Source organism: Bos taurus, chromosome 7 (assembly GCF_002263795.3).
Source record: "Bos taurus isolate L1 Dominette 01449 registration number 42190680 breed Hereford chromosome 7, ARS-UCD2.0, whole genome shotgun sequence".
NCBI lineage: Eukaryota > Metazoa > Chordata > Mammalia > Artiodactyla > Bovidae > Bos > Bos taurus.
The window spans coordinates 54,107,151-54,126,005 of record NC_037334.1 but is presented as its reverse complement, the minus strand read 5'-3'; the positions used below and the strand labels follow the sequence as shown (position 1 = coordinate 54,126,005).

Here is an 18,855-nt window from a genome sequence, read left to right as displayed (position 1 = left end):
TGTCCCCTGCATTGGCAGGCAGATGAGTAACACCACCTACTCATCTCCACAAGAGATTTTAAATCTAGAGCCGCCAGAGACCAAGAACACAGCACACTGAGAACAGGAGTCTGTGTGTCCTACCACCAGCTCTAACCAACTCCCACTTACAACCATGAGGGCAGGTCTATATGTAGATTTCTTAATGATTATATGACAAAGAACTGCCACAGAACCTCACAGGACCAAAAAAACATCGTTGTTAAGTATCAAAGATAATACAAAATGCTCCAGAAATGCTATAAAATAAATAACTCCAGCAACAAAATTGGTTTAAATTTGTTAGAAGGCAGAAAGTCAAGGTTACAACTTTAACATACACATTCCAGCTGTACTTCTCCTTGGCTTAGGAACAAAGACTGAACTTCATGGGGTGGGAAGAGAAGAGGGTGGAACCAGAGGGACAAAGTGAAGCATCCACCAGAGATGAATAACCTCAAGGATTCAATACCCACCTTGAGGGTTTTGGATTTTTTTAATTTCTATTTATTTTTCTTTGAGGATCTCTAATGATCCTCAGGGCATTTTAAAAATGGGAAGATTCAGTTCTGGCTCTGCTAGATCACCACTGACTCTTGGTCTCTCTCAGTCCAATTAAATTCTCATCACAACTGCACAGCTTGAAATGCCTAACTTCTTTCAGCTGCTTCCTATCCTTTCTCCAGCTGCTCCCAGCAGGTATGGAGGCCTTCTAACACCCAGTGGCCATAAAGCAGTCACAAATGAGCAACACCACACATACTTGGCCAGAGGTTGTACCTAGAACTTTCTCTGTTCTGGTGCAGTCCATTCAAGTGTATAACTAACATCTAAACTAGCTTTTCCATTTCGCAAATGCCTGACTGGGTTATGTGGAACAGGCACCACACGTCATCTCAGAGAATCTGGAATTACTTTTTAAAGCCCAGTTCTCATTATTTTCAACACACTTCATCAGGATTCTTTGACATCGGGGTTGGGGGGGCATTCCCCTATTCTCGGTTATGCTTAATTGTTTTTGAACATACAAGTTTGACGTGGTATGGCAAGAAAAAAAATGTGGCTCAAAATAGAATATAGCAACCCTTGACTCTGCCTGACTGCTTCTCAGCAGCATGCAAACCACTCTTGTTTATTCATCATTAACATCTGAATAAATTTTATGGTAACATCTATACTCTCTCTCCAAAGTCAAGTGCTCAGTAGAAATATAGAGCTTCCTGGTAGCTCAGCTAGTAAAGAATCCACCTGCAATGCAGGAGACCCCAGTTCAATTACTGGGTCAGCAAGATCAGCTGGAGAAGGGATAGGCTACCCACTCCAGTATTCTTAGGTTTTCCTGGTGGCTCAGCTGGAAAAGAATCCATCTGCAGTGAGAATGTCCTGGGTCCAATCCCTGGGTTGGGAAGATCCCCTGAAGAAGGGAACGGCTACCCACTCCAGTATGTGGCCTGGAGAACTCCATGGACTATACAGTCCATGGGGTTGCAAAGAGTTGGACGTGACTGGGTGATTTTCAGTTTCCACTTTCACTAGTAGAAATATGAAAACAAGCCATCATAATCTCCCTCAGCAAAGTATTTACCCAAAAGACATGACTTAATGGCAGAACAATGCATGCATAAGGGCTGGATTTACAATGTATCAGTTCCACAGAATGTCGAATTTATCAATTCAGGTTAACTGTTACAGTCTGTCTTTTCTTAGACTGTAGTCTCCAGTCAAGAACATCCATCAAAGTCAAGAGAAGGTTGGAACATACACATATGCAGTGGCTGATACAACAAGGGGTATCAGCAAGGCCAATCCCAAACAGGTCAAGCAACAGTAAACACACAAGAATTTCAAACGGTTCCAAGACTAAAAGTATTCCTAGCAGGAACATCAAGTCCCCACTGACTTCCTCAGAAGGCAAATGGGCATTTGCCAATTCCTCTATTTTTTATACTACTTCAAGGGTTTTAACATACGTAACTTTTAAATTCAATGACATTATAGAGAAGAGGGAGACTACTACCCATATTTGACAGATGAGGAAACTACGGAATTGAGAGGTCAGTGGCTTGTCCAGGGCTAGTTAAGTGGCTTGTTAAGAACAGAATGAACTTTGGAATTCAGGCCTCTTTATTTCAAATCCAAGGTCTCTTGGAAATATGGTAACATATTCCTGTTTGCCCTCAATCATCACAAGAACATGTAACTGCTGAAAACTCTGCTTTGTGATCTGGTAACATGGACGACACACTTCTTGACTTCGATCATCACAAGGCCTGGCCATATGGGAGCCTCCTCAGCCTACCCTGCAAAGCACCCCCGGGTTGTGCTGCTGTGACCCACTGGAGTTAACATTTCACAGATTTCTTTCCTATGCCTTCAGCATCCCTGATGCAACAGTGAGAAAGGGAAACATAAGCAGAACCAAAATCAGTTTCTGTGCTAAGATAAGAACTTTCCAGGGCTGAAGAAAGACGGGCAATCAGTCATAAACCTACTTTGCCAAGTGGTTCATTAGCAGCTGTAACATCTGCCGGTTTTTCTCTGGGAGCCGATGAACAAGGCTGTGGATTTCAGAGACCCGAGACTCCTGGTTCTCCAGCTCTGCAAAGGAAGGAGGGAGGTAACACTGGATCAGAGTTACAGCTAAATCAGTTTGCAAGTCAAAAATCAGTGGAAAATAAAAGTGGGGCACAAGAGAGAGAAGATTTCTCACAGATAAGACCCTGTTCTGTGTACTCATGACTAGACTGACTGGATCTAGAAGTGCTTTTAATAATGCTTTCCATGACAAAGTTCATGAAAAAATAAGACTGTCCAAAAAATCAAGCCAAGACGATGACATAAGGAAATGGAACCTCCTCACTCAGGAGTGGGAATAAATTTGAGAGTGGCTGGCTCCCTAGAGTGGCAACTTTGTTTCAAGGAAGGAAGGAACTTTATACACTCATTAAGTGATGAACAAATTGTACCTGAACAACACTGCAAGGGTCTCAAATATCAAAATAACATCTCAAGACTGCATCAAAGACATCAAAGGAAATGTCCAGTTATTTCCAAGTCACATGAAACAACCAGCCATGGAGAAGAAAGGAATGGCAGATAAAATAAGGAAATGTTTCTGCCAACCTGTAACCTAAATCGTGATCTGTCACATTCTAATGGTTGCACTTGGGTACGTGGCTTCATGTCTCTGGGAAACAGATTAATGGCACTCACCACACCTATTTATAGCTCTGAGGTGAGTTTTAATTAAAGAATGGTTGCTATGAGTTTGAAATTTCTCTGAGAAAGAAATCACATAAACACCATCTTTACTTTCAGCCTTCTCCCAGGTCTTTCTCCTGTTTTATGGGGGCCACTCTGCATGGATAAGGCCACCAGGACACAAGGTATTCTTTAAAGAGGCCAGTAGCAGCTACCAGTGTAAACAAACTCAGATGGCTTAAAGGAAGCAAGGAAAAGCACATACTATGGACATAACAGCACGGTGGGGATTTGTGCCAGATTTAAATCTGATAGAGAATCTTACTTCCCCTTACAGGAGCCCTGCCCCACATAGAAAGATTCCAGTATGCTTAGGGTAGCTTGCACCTAATCCCTATGTATTTTAATACGAGTAATATAACGCCCAGGCTTGCATGATATAGCTGAAGACTGACCAGAAGCTGTAAATGCCAGCCATGATGGAAAAGAGGACTGAGAAGTTATATAAACGGTGTCGGATTCAGGGAAACATCCCGTGCTCAATTTAGGTAATGGGCAAAGTCTGAGTCGTTCTGAAAAATGTTACCTCCAGGGCCGGCAAAGGCCCCAGGAGTTAGAACTCCAATAATCAAAACTACAAAGTCCAATTTGCTTTTTTCACCTCACCCCTTCCCTGTACCACTACCCCCCAACTACTCACTTCTGAAGCTTTTCCCCTCTACTGTAAACTCAGTACGCTCACAAGGTCCTTAGCAAAACCCGACTGGGTTTTGCTTTCATTCTGTGACAATCTTATGAGTGTGAATGTGGGGAGTTTACACACAGAATACAAGGGGTTAGGTAATACTTATTTGGGGATACTTTTCTTTGAAATAGACAAATTTATCCCCTTTCCCTTAAAATTGTGGCAAATAGAAAACTTACTTGCTGCTTTAATGAAACTTCTTTGAAACTGGTACATCATGAGTGGTCCTGGAAGCATTCTGGAATAAAAGGATATACACTAGTCAGTTTAACAAAAGCAATCCTATTCCCACTACCCACTGTGTTACATTTCTCAAAGACAAAGATCATGGGCAAACAAAAGCAACTCAGTTTAGTTCAACTTAGTTTCCCCTTTGAGAGGGTCCTGAGATTTCACCTGAAATGTTCATTCTTTCTCCTTTTTTAAGGGAACAGACAAAACTTACGTTTCACAGTCACAAACCAGAAAAGTGCTAATGCAGAAGTCTAGCACAAACTGAGAGATTTCCTTTTCAGTCAATGACTCACCCACAACAAGAGCATTTTAAGATGTGCCTGAAATACAGGCAACTAACCCAACATTTGCAATCATCAGCTCTTAAACTCTTGTCTTCCTGGCAGCTTGTTATTAATCACTTCATCTGGAAACACTATGAGAGACTTTTGTAGGGGTTTTTATAGCAAATTCACTATGGAGTATTGCTCCAGTATGCCAAAGCGTTAGAACCCTTAGTATTAGGCATGACATAATCAAATTTTACCTGCTATCATAAAAAATATATATATTTTATACATACTATTAGCTAATCAATATCAAGATGCACAGATAAGTGCACAGATAACCTCTAGCATCTAGGCTTTATGTAATCTATTATGGTAATATTTGGAATATGTTTAACTGTAAACTTGAGTATTTTTACTGATAGTCCAAACAATAAGCTTCTCAACAGATTATCTATGGTCCTTGGTTCAGATTTCATTTTATTTTCATTGGATCCCCTGATTCAACTCTTAGTCATCACTTACATGACATCTTATTCTTGATACCAAGAGCCTCCCAGCAATTCCCCAACAGCCAGTAAAACTGGCATCACCAATTCCTTTTCTGTGGCTTTCGAGCCAAGTAAATCTTAACAAACTTGTACAAATGCTTATGTAATTCACCATTATAGTTCTCCTCTTTCTTTATGACTAGACCCCCCACTTTCCTGTTCAAGAGGGACCACAGTGGAGAACTATAGCATCCCTATGCTTCACATCTAGCATGCCTTTCAGTCTACTTGGAAACTGAGATGTGAGCAGCTAGTCAATCACCCACTCCCTTAATAACCAAGGGAAGGGTAGGAGGCAGCAGAAGTAACACATGTATTATTACAAGAAAAGCAGTCTTCTTGTCAATGAAGTCATATTTTCCAATCTAAGCAGAAGGAGTTAAAAAGGAGTACCATTAAAGTTCTCATTTTTAAGGAGCAACATTAGCAATACACTGTATCCATGCAAGGTGTAGAACTCTCAGAATACACAGGGTATGTAATCACGCATTCTCAACACAATGGGATACGTGATTCCTTGTTTTCTTAGCTGATTACCCAAGCATTACAGGAAATACCATATTTGAGGCTCTGTTAAAGGCTGATCATCAGAGTAGCTTCTCAAAAAGAGCAAAGCTTCCTAAATCACTCATGGCACCGTTGCACAATGGCAATCCATCAACTCTGGATGATTTATAATTGGTTTGACCAGCTGAGCTAATTGCACCCACACATAAGCTGTTTCCACATCTCAAACTCCCACCCAACAGTCCTCTGGAGGCTGAAAATAAAACTGCTTTCTTCTTGATTGCATGATAACAAGCTGGCACCATGCCCTGCAAATGGAAAGTCCCTACCTTAGGTAGGTCTTCAAAGCGCTAGTGATGGTCTTTATCTCCCACTCGGCACAGATATCCATTTCTGTTTCAGAAGCTGTTTTGGGGTCTAAAGAGAAGACAAGACAATGGGTAAAACAGAGCAGAAAATATAGCTAAAAGACAACCATACATAAAAGCATTCAACCTCCCTACTAAACAAGGAAATCCAAAGTAAAAACAAAAATGACAGCTAGTTTTTCCTGACGGAATTATAAAACTGTTTAAAAATCCAAATATCTACTGTTGGCAAAAATGCAGTGAAACTGATCCTCTCAGAAACTGCTGGACGCAGATGAATTAGTGCAAGAGATGTGAGAAGAAATTTGGCAATATATATCAAGTCCTAAAAATGTTTATACACTTTGAAACAGTAATCCCACTTCTCACAACCCATCCTCAGGAAATAAGATAAGACATGAGAAAGTTACATACACTCAAAATGTCCAACCTACGCTACTCTTGATAACACCAGAATACATTTTAAAAGAACAACCTAAACAGTCAATGATAGAATGATTAAATTAATCGTGGTCTATTCCTGATGGAATAGCATGCTACATTTACATGAAAATGATAACTACATTGCAAAATGGAAAATGCCTGAATTATCATGCAAAGTCAAGCAAAAAAAAAAAAAAAAAAGATTTAAAGTTTTGTGAGAAACTCAAATGAATGAAAGCTGAAAGGAAATATTGTAAAAAGAAAAGCGTGGTTGGAGAGTGGCAGAATTGTGTGTTTTTTTTTTAAACTATGACTTGATTCCATTACTTATATATTTTAAATTGCCCTAAACCAAGATGTGGGAAAAAAAACAAAACAAAACACCATAATTATATCAACTCCTGATCATTTCTTCGTTTCTTCTGTGTATACTTCCAAACAAATCTGTGTATTTCAGATAAATGTATACTGTAAAAGAAGAGATAATTCTTGTAGTCTTTCTGAGCAACACACAGGCAGGCAAGAGAGGCAGAGGCTGGGAAACATGAACTGTTTCATAAACCAGCAGAAACCTGGATTCTCGCTGGCAAGAAGTCAGAAGCACAGTCTCTCAGTGCATTGAATGGACAATCCAACTTCTAGCAATTTGCCTCCCAGCTCCCATTGCCATTTCTTTCTGCACAGCAGTTCAGTTCATTTTTAGCTGGGCTGCTACCCTTTTCTTACACCTACTCCCCATGCTCAGGTGAGGCCCCAGTCTTCCAGGTTGGGGGGTGGGGAGAGGATGAGATGTCTCTGAACCCGGGGACTGGTTCAGGGATGGTCCAAGACCTAAGCCAGGCCAGTCAGCATGAAGTCCAGGACTTCTCTAGGAAAGAAGAAAAGGCACTCGCTGTGCACCTGGGGGATGATACTGCTGCTCTGAATGCCACCACGTGGAGCCTGAGAGTACAGTCTGACAGACAAAGCCACGGGGAAAGGCTGAGAGTCTGGATGACATGGTTTGAGCCCCTGTAGATCACCATGCCTTTTTAATCAAATGAGCCAAAAAAGTCCCTTTTTGCTTAAGCCAGTTAAGGTCAGGTTCTCTGTTCTTTACAATCCAAAGAGGTCTAAATGCTGTAGCAGGTAAATGGAGACAGCAACCAGACTCTCTCTTTCTGGACAGTCTCAGAAGAAAAGAGGATCCTCCTGCAGGACCCACAGCCTTGCAGCTGGAAATGAGTCCACAGGTGGGCATGACACATTTTCCATTTACTTTCATCCTAGTAAGAAGAGGTCAAAAATCATGAGTGGCTTAAGGATTTAGGCCCTAATCCCCAAGTAAGGGCACAAATCCAGTTGGTATCTACTGCTCTCACTGTGTTCTGACAGGGCCCTGGTTCAGTAAATGTTTGGCTCCGAATGGCATAACATTAATTCTTTTCTGGCTTTGCCATCTTACACTCCCTTAACGGTTAGTTTCTTCCTGTGGAAGTGTAGGTACCAAACAACTTTGCTTACCATGACCTTCCTCCCTCCCCATCCCCAAGACACAGGGAAAGCTGCCACAGTGCATGGTTCTTGGAGGCAAGACAAACGTTACTGTACATTTTTCTGAGGAACAAACCAACTTCTACCCAAGAACAGTGAACATGACACTAAATAAGCAGCAGTTGGCAGGTCTGGGAGTTGTGAACTGTTCCATGAACCACATTTAGCAAACTAATGATTAGCTTCCACTTATTCGGGCTCTGTAACCATAGGAATATTGTGTAACATTACAGAGAGGAGAGTCAAATTACAGCCAGGCTAAAGGGCTTTTTATAGCACTGATGAGGCAAAGTTCATAACTTGAGTACGTTCATTTTAATTCATTTAATGTCCAAACTAAATTGAATACAGCCTCCCAAACTACCCCATTTTCAGAAAGAACTGATACCCCTCCCTACCAAAGCGCCCCTCACTTACAGAAGCTTTCTGGCAGCACCTGCATATGATACAGAGACATAATTGACAATTTCCTTCATAACTCAGCACATTTCTTTCCACCAGGTCACTTGCTGATTGTGGACTTAGTAACACTGACCTAAGCTAGAGGAGCAGTCCAATGTACAGAAAGGTATCACATAGGTAGAGGCATTTCCTCTTCAACCTACTCCCTGCATGAATTCAGAAAAGTAGGAGATATGGGTTGGAAGTGATGGTTACAAGGGGGGAATGGTCTTAGAAATGTCATACTGGATCACAGAAGATCCAGTGATCCACTGTTGTGCTGTTGACAAAGTTACTAGGGATCTTCTGGGTGAAGGGATTAGGAAAGTCACCAATACATGACTAATCTCCTAACGCTACATTATAATGTATGCATATTAAAATATTTTCTCTTTAACTGTGAAGGTAATACACGCATGGGGTAAAAAAAAAAAACACACACACACACACACAAAACAAATACATATACATCAAAAGCAAAACTTCCCCTGCTAGAGGTGACTCAATACCAGTTTTGTCACCAACACAGTATGCTAAGGCTAATGCTAAGTCGCTTCAGTCGTGTTCAACTCTGTGCAACCCCATAAACGGCAGCCCACCAGGCTCCGCTGTCCCTGGGATTCTCCAGGCAAGAATACTGGAGTGGGTTGCCATTTCCTTCTCCAATGCATGAAAGAGAGAGTGAAGTCGCTCCAATGCATGAAAGTGAAGTCGCTCAGTCGTGTCCGACTCTTAGCGACCCCATGGACTGCAGCCCACCAGGCTCCTCTGTCCATAGATTTTCCAAGCAAGAGTACTGGAGTGGGGTGCCATTGCCTTCTCTGCCAATACAGTATATTAACGCATGTATATGGAATTTAGACAGGGTAATGACGATCCTACAATCAAGGCAGCAAAAGAGACACAAATGTAAAGAACAGACTTTTGGACTATGTGGGAGAAGGCGAAGGTGGGATGATTTGAGAGAATAGCACTGAAACATGTATATTACCATATGTAAAACAGATGACCAGTGTAAGTTCAATGCATGTAGCAGGGCACTCAAAGTCAGTGCTCTGGGACAACACAGAGGGATGGGATGGGGAGGGAGGTGGGAGGGGGGTTCAGGTTGGGGGGACACATGTGCACCCGTGGGTGATTCATGTCGATGTATGGCAAAAAAACAGCACAATATTATAAAGAAATTATCTCCCAATTAAAATAAATAAATTAATTAAAAACAAAATACCAGCTTTGTGCATGTGTATGTGATCTCTAGCAGTGTGTACATGAACAAGCAGTTAAGTGACTATGTACAGCTTTCTAAAACCACAAATGGAAGCACCCTCTAGATGCCATTCTGTGCACTGCTATTTTCATTTCATAATATCTTAAGAAATAGTTTGCTATTAGTAGACAAATGTATCTAACTCACAGTACTTCACTGTACCATACTTAACGCCCCCATTCAAAGAGATTCAGGTTGTTCCCTAGATTTTGCTATGGTAAACAATGATATAAACCACTGTTCCCTTGTAGATTATCTTACCTACAGAAAAAATTCCTCTAAGTGGAATTTCTGAGTCAAAAAGAAAGTGCATTTTTAATTTTGAAAGATACTGTTCAACTACCTCTCAGAGGTTATACCATTACATTTAAGAATGAGTGTGACTCCCTCAATTCCTTGACAACAATGAATAATCAAACAATTTGATCTTAGTCACTCTGATAGGTTAAAGAAAAACAGGTCATCTACTTTAATTTGCATTTCTGTCTGAGCAGGAAAATTGAGAATCCTCTCTTGCATGTGTGTTTTAAAGTCAAATTTACTGAAGTATAACTCACCTTTTTAAAGTATACAGTTCCATGATTTTTGACAAATATATATATTCATGTAACCACTGCCACAATCAAGATATAAGTCATTTTCCTCACACCTTCTCCAAACTCTCTTGTGCCTCTTTCTCCACAGTCACTCCCCTCCCTCCATCTCCAGCCCCTGGCAACCCCTTTCCATGGCATAATACTCATGAAATTCACCATGTTCCTGCATATACAAGTAGTTCAATCCTTTTATTACTGAGTAGTTTTCAATTTTATGGGCATATCCACTGCCTAGTTGAAGGAATTTGTGCTGTTTTCAATTTTTGACTGTTATGAATAAAGCTGCTATAAATACTTGCAATGGGTCTTATGAACTACTTTTTTGTCTCCTGAGTAAATACTCAGGGGTAGAACTGGGTAAAAATATGTAGGAGTAGGTCATATGGTAAATATGTTCAACTTTATCAAACCTATCAAATGGTTTCCAAAACAGCTGGGCTACTTTGCATTTGCAGGAGCCAACAGGAGAACTCTAGTTGCTGCATATATTTGTCAACCCATGATACAACCATGTGTTTAATTTTTAAATTTTAGCTCTATTAGGTATGTAGAAATAACTCATTTTTAAAATTTGATTTTCCTTAATGACTAATGATGTTGGTCATCTTTTTATGTGCTTTTTGGTCATCTATATATTTTCTCTGGTGAACTATTTGTTTAAATCTTGTGTCCATTTTAAAAACTGAATTGCAAGTTATTTTTAATACATTCAGGCTATAAATCATTATTAAGATATATATTTTACAAATATTTTCCCTTGATCTGTAACTCGTCTTTTCTTTTTCCTAATATATTTTAAAGAGCAGATTTTTTTAAAAAAGGATAAGGTTCAGTTAATCAGATTTTTCTTTCATGGTTCCCGCTTTTTGTGTTCTAGCCAAGAAATCTTTTCTAAAACAAGATAGCAAAGATAGATTCTCTCCTAAATCTTGAAGTTTAACAGTTTTATCTCTTAGGTTTAGGATCATTTGCCTATTTTGAGTCAATTTCTGTACATACTTTAAGATAAGGGTTGAATTTCTTTTTCCTCATATAGATGTCCAATTACGTTAGTACCATTCGTTGAAAGGATTGTCGTTTCCCCCACTAAACTACTTTGACATCTTTATCCAAATTAAATGACCATATATATGTGGACCCTATTTCTGGATTCTCTTGCCTGTTCCACTGATCTATATGTCATTCCTTACCATACAGTCTTGAATTTCCTGCATATAAACATTAGTTGTATTTTGTTTTTTGTCTTTTTCTAAAATCTTGAGTCTTTCACAATATTCATTCTCCATTACATCTTTGAGAAAGATATTTATGTAAATATACTATCTTCGCTAAGAATACTATCCTTTAAGTCTAAAGAATTAAGATTTTTTTCTGTTTATCCTATAGGCAATTCTTTCAAGACTAGATTCGATGCTTAGCAACTTGATAAGCAAATCTGTTTATCAAATTATTTTCTGATTATAAAAGCTGTACCTCTTAAAAACTTTAATCATTTTCCATATCTAGTGCTTAAGAATCCAGAATATCTATAGCCACATCTGTTCTAAGACCCAAATGCTGTTGCTGTCTCATGTCTCTGTCTTAGAAGAACCTGCCTGAAGCATCCCTGTAAGCAAAGGTGACGGTGGGTGGAGCAGAGAAGAAGGGGAGTGTCCATCTGTGGCCTCCGTTCTCTAGGAACTTGGGACTGTGGTGAATAGTGCCCTTACTAGCTCTCAGATGGGTCAATCCTCCATCCAATCAGTATACTAGCTCCCAGTTCTGGTCAGCATTTGTCTGCTCTCCTTTACTGTTAAGTAAAATTGGAAGTGCACAATGTCAGGGCTTCTTCTCTGCTAGTCTTCAAAGATTTGGGGCCGTTTCTGCAAGCCTTTACATCTTAGAAGTTGTCATAAGCATATCTATTACTTCAGCATTTCTTCAGAAAGAAGCTTTGCTTGCTTTTATTTATGATACTCTGTGAAGGGTGTGAGAAAGGAAAGGCACAGAAAAAAGGCCCCAGAGGAGTCAGAAGGATGGTTCATGGTTGGATCAGAGTTCAGAGAGTGAGGCACGCTACTGTGACCTGGTGCTTTAAAGCATAGCAATTCAAACCTTCCATGTGTTCTCTGTAGCACTAACCTTAAATATTAGTTAAAAAAAAAACAAAACCCAAAAGACAAAACAGGATAAAGTTACAGGATAAGAAGAAAAAAAAGAGCAACACTAAACTTGCATTCCCTCAACATCACTGTGAGAAACTATAAAGACACACACACACACACACACACACACACACACACACACAGGGACAGAAAGTTTCAACAGCACAGAAAATAAGGCTCACAATCAACATTCTACTTGTCCCTAGAGGATCATCCACCAGGCAGAGTTCAGGAGAAGCCCAGAGGAAGACCCACCTTGGGGAACTATGTGATGGGTGACTGCTTTCTGCCCGCTCTGAGGTACAGCCCACACTACCCCAGGGAGGGGGGCCACGCTGCGCTGCACCCATCCCACCACAGCACAGCTCAGTGTCGAGACTGCAATCCAGGCAGTGAGATGAGACTGTGACAGAAGTGGAGGTGTGTCTGCTTATACAAAAGGAAGTGAATTCAGGAGGGGAAAGTTCTAGAACAAATATGAGAATGACAAATGAATAACCACAGCATACTTCAGATTAACCAGGAAGTAACTCCACTTCACTCACAACCACGACCAACCAGAACCAGGAGAAACCTTTTCATGAGTACAGGTAGGTCCACACTAAATGAAAAATTTCAGAGTACCAGAAACGTGGATGGAATCATGTATAATAGTGCTCTAATTTCATGTGACAGGATGGTTCTAATAGGAATCATGAAAACAGCAGCAGAATAAGGAGAGTCTACTCACAATGAATTCAACTGCAAAGGTTTATAACCACTCTGTGTTCAGGTGGATTTAAAAAGAAGATTAAAAAGCTGATAAAATACTTGTTCACATAAAACACAGAAACCAAAGCACTCAAAAACATTTCAGAAAGCATCTGTTCTACATTATAAATAAAATTCAGAAAAATATGGATGCTGTGAAATAAGACATCAAAGCAAAAAAAAGACACATTGAAATAATAAAGGTGAAATGTAGAAGGCAGAAAGGTAGAAATGAAAAGAGCTAAAATAAGTCAGTAAAAACACTGATAATTCAATTAACAAATTAAAACATGCATTATAAATAGCAAAAAAAAAAAAAACAGCCCCAAAGAAATTAAAACAAATGGCATGGATATGGGGTGCAAATTTTAGAATGTTTGCTTATGATGCAAAGAATCAAGACAGAAAGCAACATTAGAAAGATGAAAAATGAAGATAATTTATGTTTTTAAAATATTAAGAATTGAAGAATTCTTAATATTAACAAACAGAAAGAGAATTTGCTTTTCTTAGAGAATTTGCTTTTCTTTAGAAAACCATGTGTGAAAACTCCTTCACTGGACCCCAGTATGTATAAGAGAAGGACTAAATGGTGATATTTAAAGCAATGGAGGGACTTCCTTGGCAGTCCAGTGGTTAAGACTTAAGTGATTAAGGGTGTGTGGGTCTGATTCCTGGTCAGGGGCCTAAGATCCCACATGCCTCTCAGCCAAAAAAAACAAAACACATATCAAACAGAAGCAATATTATAACAAATATAATAAAGACTTCAAACAAGGTTCACATCAAAAAAAACATGTTTAAAAAATAAAATAACAGAAAGGGAAAATTTTCCTCCTCATTGACATATGGTTACTTGTCAATTGCATAAGTATTTGAGGAAAAGGAGGGTTAGTTTTCATTCTTCATGGATATATTTCACATGGATTTTAAGGAAAACAAAATTTTTGCAGTCCTAGAATGGGGAAGGTCTTTTAGGCACGATCCATCTATGAAAAAGACTAGGACTTCATAAAAATATTATAAATATTCATAAGACAAAACAAAAACAAAAGTACCCATATAAAGTTCAAAATAAATTATAATCTGAAAGAAAATATTGGTAATATAGCTTCCATATATAAGAATGTCTTAAAATTAAAAGATGAATACATCCATAGAAAACTGGCTGACAACACAAATAGGCAATTCATAAAAGAATAAATATCAGCAAGAAACCTAGAAAAAAAAGGCCAATCTCACCCAGAATATTTTTTTAAATACTTATAATTTATATGCAAAAAAGTAACAGAGAATGGTGTGTAGTAAAGGATACTCTGACAGCAAGTTTGGGAATATCAATTAAAGGCCTTAAAAACATGTACATACCTTGACCCAGAAATTCAACATCTTAAACTCTAAGGAAATAATTAAATATGTATATAAAATTTAAAATAACAACAGCTAGCATTTATTGACTAACATGTAGAGACTTTGGACTCAGCAACCCACAGGCATCTTTTATTTAATCCTCTCTTTATTACAGAGGCAGAGGCTATTATTACAGATAATGAGACAGAAGACTAGATGGGCTTAAATAATTTGTGCAAAGTCAAATGGACAAGCAGTTTAATTATAACTTGCTCAACTCCAAAAGGCATGCTCATAACCTATGCTATCCTGCTTCTGTGGGGATGATCACCTGAGCACTTTCTAGAATCATGAAGAACTGAAAGTAACCTACAGATCTGAGAAGAGGAGGCTAATTAAAATATTATAGTACATCTATACAATACGTGACCAAAAAAACCCCACTATACTTTAGAAGAATGTAACAGAAAACAGACATTATACTGTTATGTGAAAGAAGATTGCTAAAAAACAACATATATGCACCATGTGATTTCTTAGCATTTTTTGTTATATGATGGAACACTACATTTAAAAGGTGACAGTAATATGATAAAATAGTCAATAAAGATTATAGTCTGAAAGACTTTTATTTCTTCTTTGCTACTATGACTTTTAATCAGAAAAAAGTATTTAAAATCTGTACATGAAGAGACAGACATATACTGAACATGCATAGACAGAGCTATCTATATTTTTTAAATGCTGAGTCTAACTTTAGAAAGATTTACCTTCACTTAACATTCAGGGGGAGAAAAAAACCCAACAGTACACACATGGAAGCCACTCTATTTCTAAGCAGCTGTAAATCTTCTTCCTCTTGACGCTCTTCAAAGACATGGATCAAGGGCAGCTCTTGGGATGACACTAGCAGAAGGCCACAAAGCATATGCTATGAGAAATTCTGGCAGGCATTCTTAAGAAACGTGATTCTGCAAAATACAGTGTTTTCAAAGTCTGGCTCTTCTATTCCTCCTCCTACCTAACATCCCCCAACTTGAAGCAATCAAAGGAAGCTTCTGGTTTTGCTTAATTCTAACTCTCATTTTCAATAATAAAAATGCACTCTTCCACTTTGAGAGACTCTGACCAATAATCCAAATCTTAGTACCTGGTACATAATACAGCATCCAGTGAATACAGAATGAAGGAATAGTGACTGAATGGTTCATACTCAGCCCAGCCATGTCAGGGAGAGGTTTTGGAGTATGAATTATATTTTTTTACACTCTTGGCTAACCCAGTCTAGTACAAGTATGAAGAGCTGATGAAGACAGACACGGCCCTGCCTTCAGGTCTGGAATTTCTCTGGCCTAATGGGTGATCCCTCAGTTCCAAGAGCCAAACTGTTCAACTTAATTGACAGTGAGAATCCCAGATATCTTTCTCAACACTTTTGATTAGATCTTGTACTGTGGTCACCTCTCAGCTCTGGTTGAACCTCAGTCTGGAATCCAGTCTATCTGTAATGTCCTCCTGGCAAAGACAGCTGGCCTTGTGACTTTCAGCTGTTGGTTATTAGTTTCTCATGACATTTCTCAGATGTTCATGATTATTTTGTCTGTCCCTAGGAAAACTGACAAAGCGAGCAGGACAAATATCTTGTTCAAAGGTCACTAAGTGAAGTGATAAAAACAAGATCTTTTCATACCACTCTTTGCTTAGCACACGTGAGCTAAGATGGTTGGTTCTCTTTTAAATTAGCAACCCCGTCTAAAATGTCGTATTTCTTTTCATTAGTGTCATCTTACACAATCATCTGCTGCCTCTGAAATCTCTCTGCCCCTTTGACTCCCGTGTATTTAGTTGGTTACAAGGTCCTGTTGATTCTCTTTCTCCAGTCCTTTTGAGGCTGTGCTTTCTTCCTGACCTCAGAGCAGCTCTCTGGTTCAGCAGTTGATCGTGCATGCTCTGCCTAATCTATCCCAACTGTCTTATTCCTCCATGTGTTTCCAAGATCACATGCATGCTCCACATTGCTGCCAGCATTATTTGCCTAAAACTAGCATCTGATCAAGTTACATCTATGTTGACCATATACTTTTTAAAAAAATCACCCAGACGTATTATTCCAGTAGGCACTCTCCCATCATTCTATTAATAATCCTGCTCAGTCCCCAAGAGTCTATGGACCAACCCCCTTCCCACCCCACCCCTGCACACCCACCAACCTCCCAGAGGTGGTGTGGGATCAGAGACACGCAAAGGATCCAGGCCATTGGGATCTATCTGCTGTAGGTCATGCAACTGGCCTGAAGACTGTGAAATGAATCACACAGATGGCCCCATATGGATCAAAGTCCATCCTTGGGACCTTCTGTCAAGAAGATCAAGAAAGACACTCTCCACTCACTGATGCAAGTTCCAAGGACCACTGAGGCTGGTTTATCTATGAACCTTCCTGCAGAGAATACAGCAGAGAATATAGGAAGACAAGGGCTCACAGATAATCAGACACCAGAAAAAAGAAATGGGAAAGGCTGCAACAAATGTTGAGCCACCAGACCATGCCATGCTTCTGCCATCTTGAACTCACCAGTAATGTGAGCAAATAAATGCCTATTCTGAACTGTCTTCTTGACACTTTTGTGTAAAAAGAGTACTCACACAAACAACTCCACTACTTTGAAAATTTAATAGCATCTTACTTCCTACAGAGAAAAAAAAGCCCCTGAACTCAGAACAATATTCAAGTTCCTCAATCAAAGGGGCTATCTCAGATTTCCAGCTTTAATTCTCCTATTCCAGTCTTAAGTATTTTCAGATATTAAAATAATAATAATGAAATGAATACTCTTGGTTCGTAACATTTCCTGAATCTGAATTATACTTCTGTTCCCCCTCCACTACTCAGACCTTCAGACCCAGCTCCCACTGGGCACCAGCACCATATCTTACATAACAACTTTCATAAGCAAGCATAACTGCCCCCTAACTGGATACTCTGTGAACAAGGAATGACTCTACAAAGTTTCACCTCTAGCACCTGACCATCTCCTTCAGAGAGCAGACACTCCACAAATGTATGCAGCTCTGACTGGAAATGAAAGACTAAGGATAGATACCTGTTAGACTCTTCATTCTTTCTTACATTAGAACTTTTCAAAAATCAACCGTATTACTGTACAATCCAGCAACTGCACTCTTGGGCATTTATCCTACAGAAACAAGTTAATCTTCATTACTTTGCCATTTTATACACTGTACAAAAACCTGTACAGTGTTTACAGCTGTTTTGTTCGCCCCCAGAGTAGAAACAATCCAGTCATCCTTCATCGGATGACTGGCTAACAAACTCAGGTGCATCTACACCATGGAATATTACTCAGCAAAAGAAAAGAACTCTTCATACACAAGACAACTTGAACAAATCTCAAAGGAATTTTGCTGACTGGAAAAAACCCAATCCCAAAGGTCAAACAGTATATGATTCCATTTAAATAAAATCCTTGAAATGACACCTTCATTCTTATTTTTTGGGCCTCCCTGGTGGCTCAGACAGTAAAGAATCTTCCGGCAATGCAGGAGGCCTGGGTCTGGAAGATCCCCTGGAGAAGGGAATGGCTACCCACTCCAGTATTCTTGCCTGGAGAATCCCATGGACAGAGGAGCCTGGCAGGCTATGGTCCATGGGAATGCAAAGAGTTGGATACGACTGAGTGACTAACACCTTCTTCAAAATGACAACAAATGACAACAATCACAGAAACAGAGAACAGATTAGTGGTTGCCAGGAGTTAAGGATGGGGGTGAGGTGGGAGGTGAGGCAGATGAGGGCAGCCATAAAATGGATGCTTGTGGTGACTGACCTGTTCTGTATCTTGATCACATCAATATCTTGGCTGTGATACTGTATTATAATCTACTATTAAAGTGGGTTAAAGTACCCAGGATCGCTCTATTTTATGTCTTGTAACTGCACGTGAATCTACAATTATCTCAAAATAAAAAGTCTAGTTTAAAAAAAAAAAAACACAAAAACACTAGCTATATCTCAAATCTGAACCAAAAATTAGATTCTCAGTGCAAGAGTACCTCACAAACAATCATAGTTTCCAACAAAAGATCTCACAGCAGCTATCATACATTAGAGTTTTGCTTAAAAGAGGTGAGAAGAAAAGAGAATTTTCCTGATAAATATGAAAGAAGAGTTTTCTTTACACATAAAAATTATTTTCAGAAACTGGGATGGCAAAATGAAATAACAAGTACTAACAAAGAGAAGTGTCCCAGCCCAAAACACTGAGCGTGGACCCTGAGCAAGTCTATCTCTAACAGTGCATGGCTGGACTTCCATGGGGAGGTGTAAGAGCCACCAATCTGTGAAATCTGATCCGTTTGCCATTTAGAGCCATGTGACTCACCGAGGCTGCCTGCATTCATATCTAAAAATACAGGAAATCTGCAGCCTAGGCAAATTTG

At 39.4% G+C, this 18,855-nt stretch overlaps 1 protein-coding gene across 6 annotated transcripts in view; it reads right to left on the bottom strand.

Moving 5' to 3' along the window:
- Positions 1-18,855, bottom strand: part of ARHGAP26 (Rho GTPase activating protein 26) — a 473,317-nt gene that overhangs the window by 158,851 nt on the left and 295,611 nt on the right. For all 6 annotated transcript variants that reach the window (XM_024994422.2, XM_024994425.2, NM_001205522.1 and 3 more), the window contains exons 15-17: positions 5,852-5,939; positions 4,144-4,202; positions 2,511-2,616 (exon numbers count right to left, since the gene is read on the bottom strand). In XM_024994422.2, the coding sequence (XP_024850190.1) occupies positions 2,511-2,616; positions 4,144-4,202; positions 5,852-5,939 (253 nt within the window). The remainder of the gene's footprint in view (positions 1-2,510; positions 2,617-4,143; positions 4,203-5,851; positions 5,940-18,855) is intronic.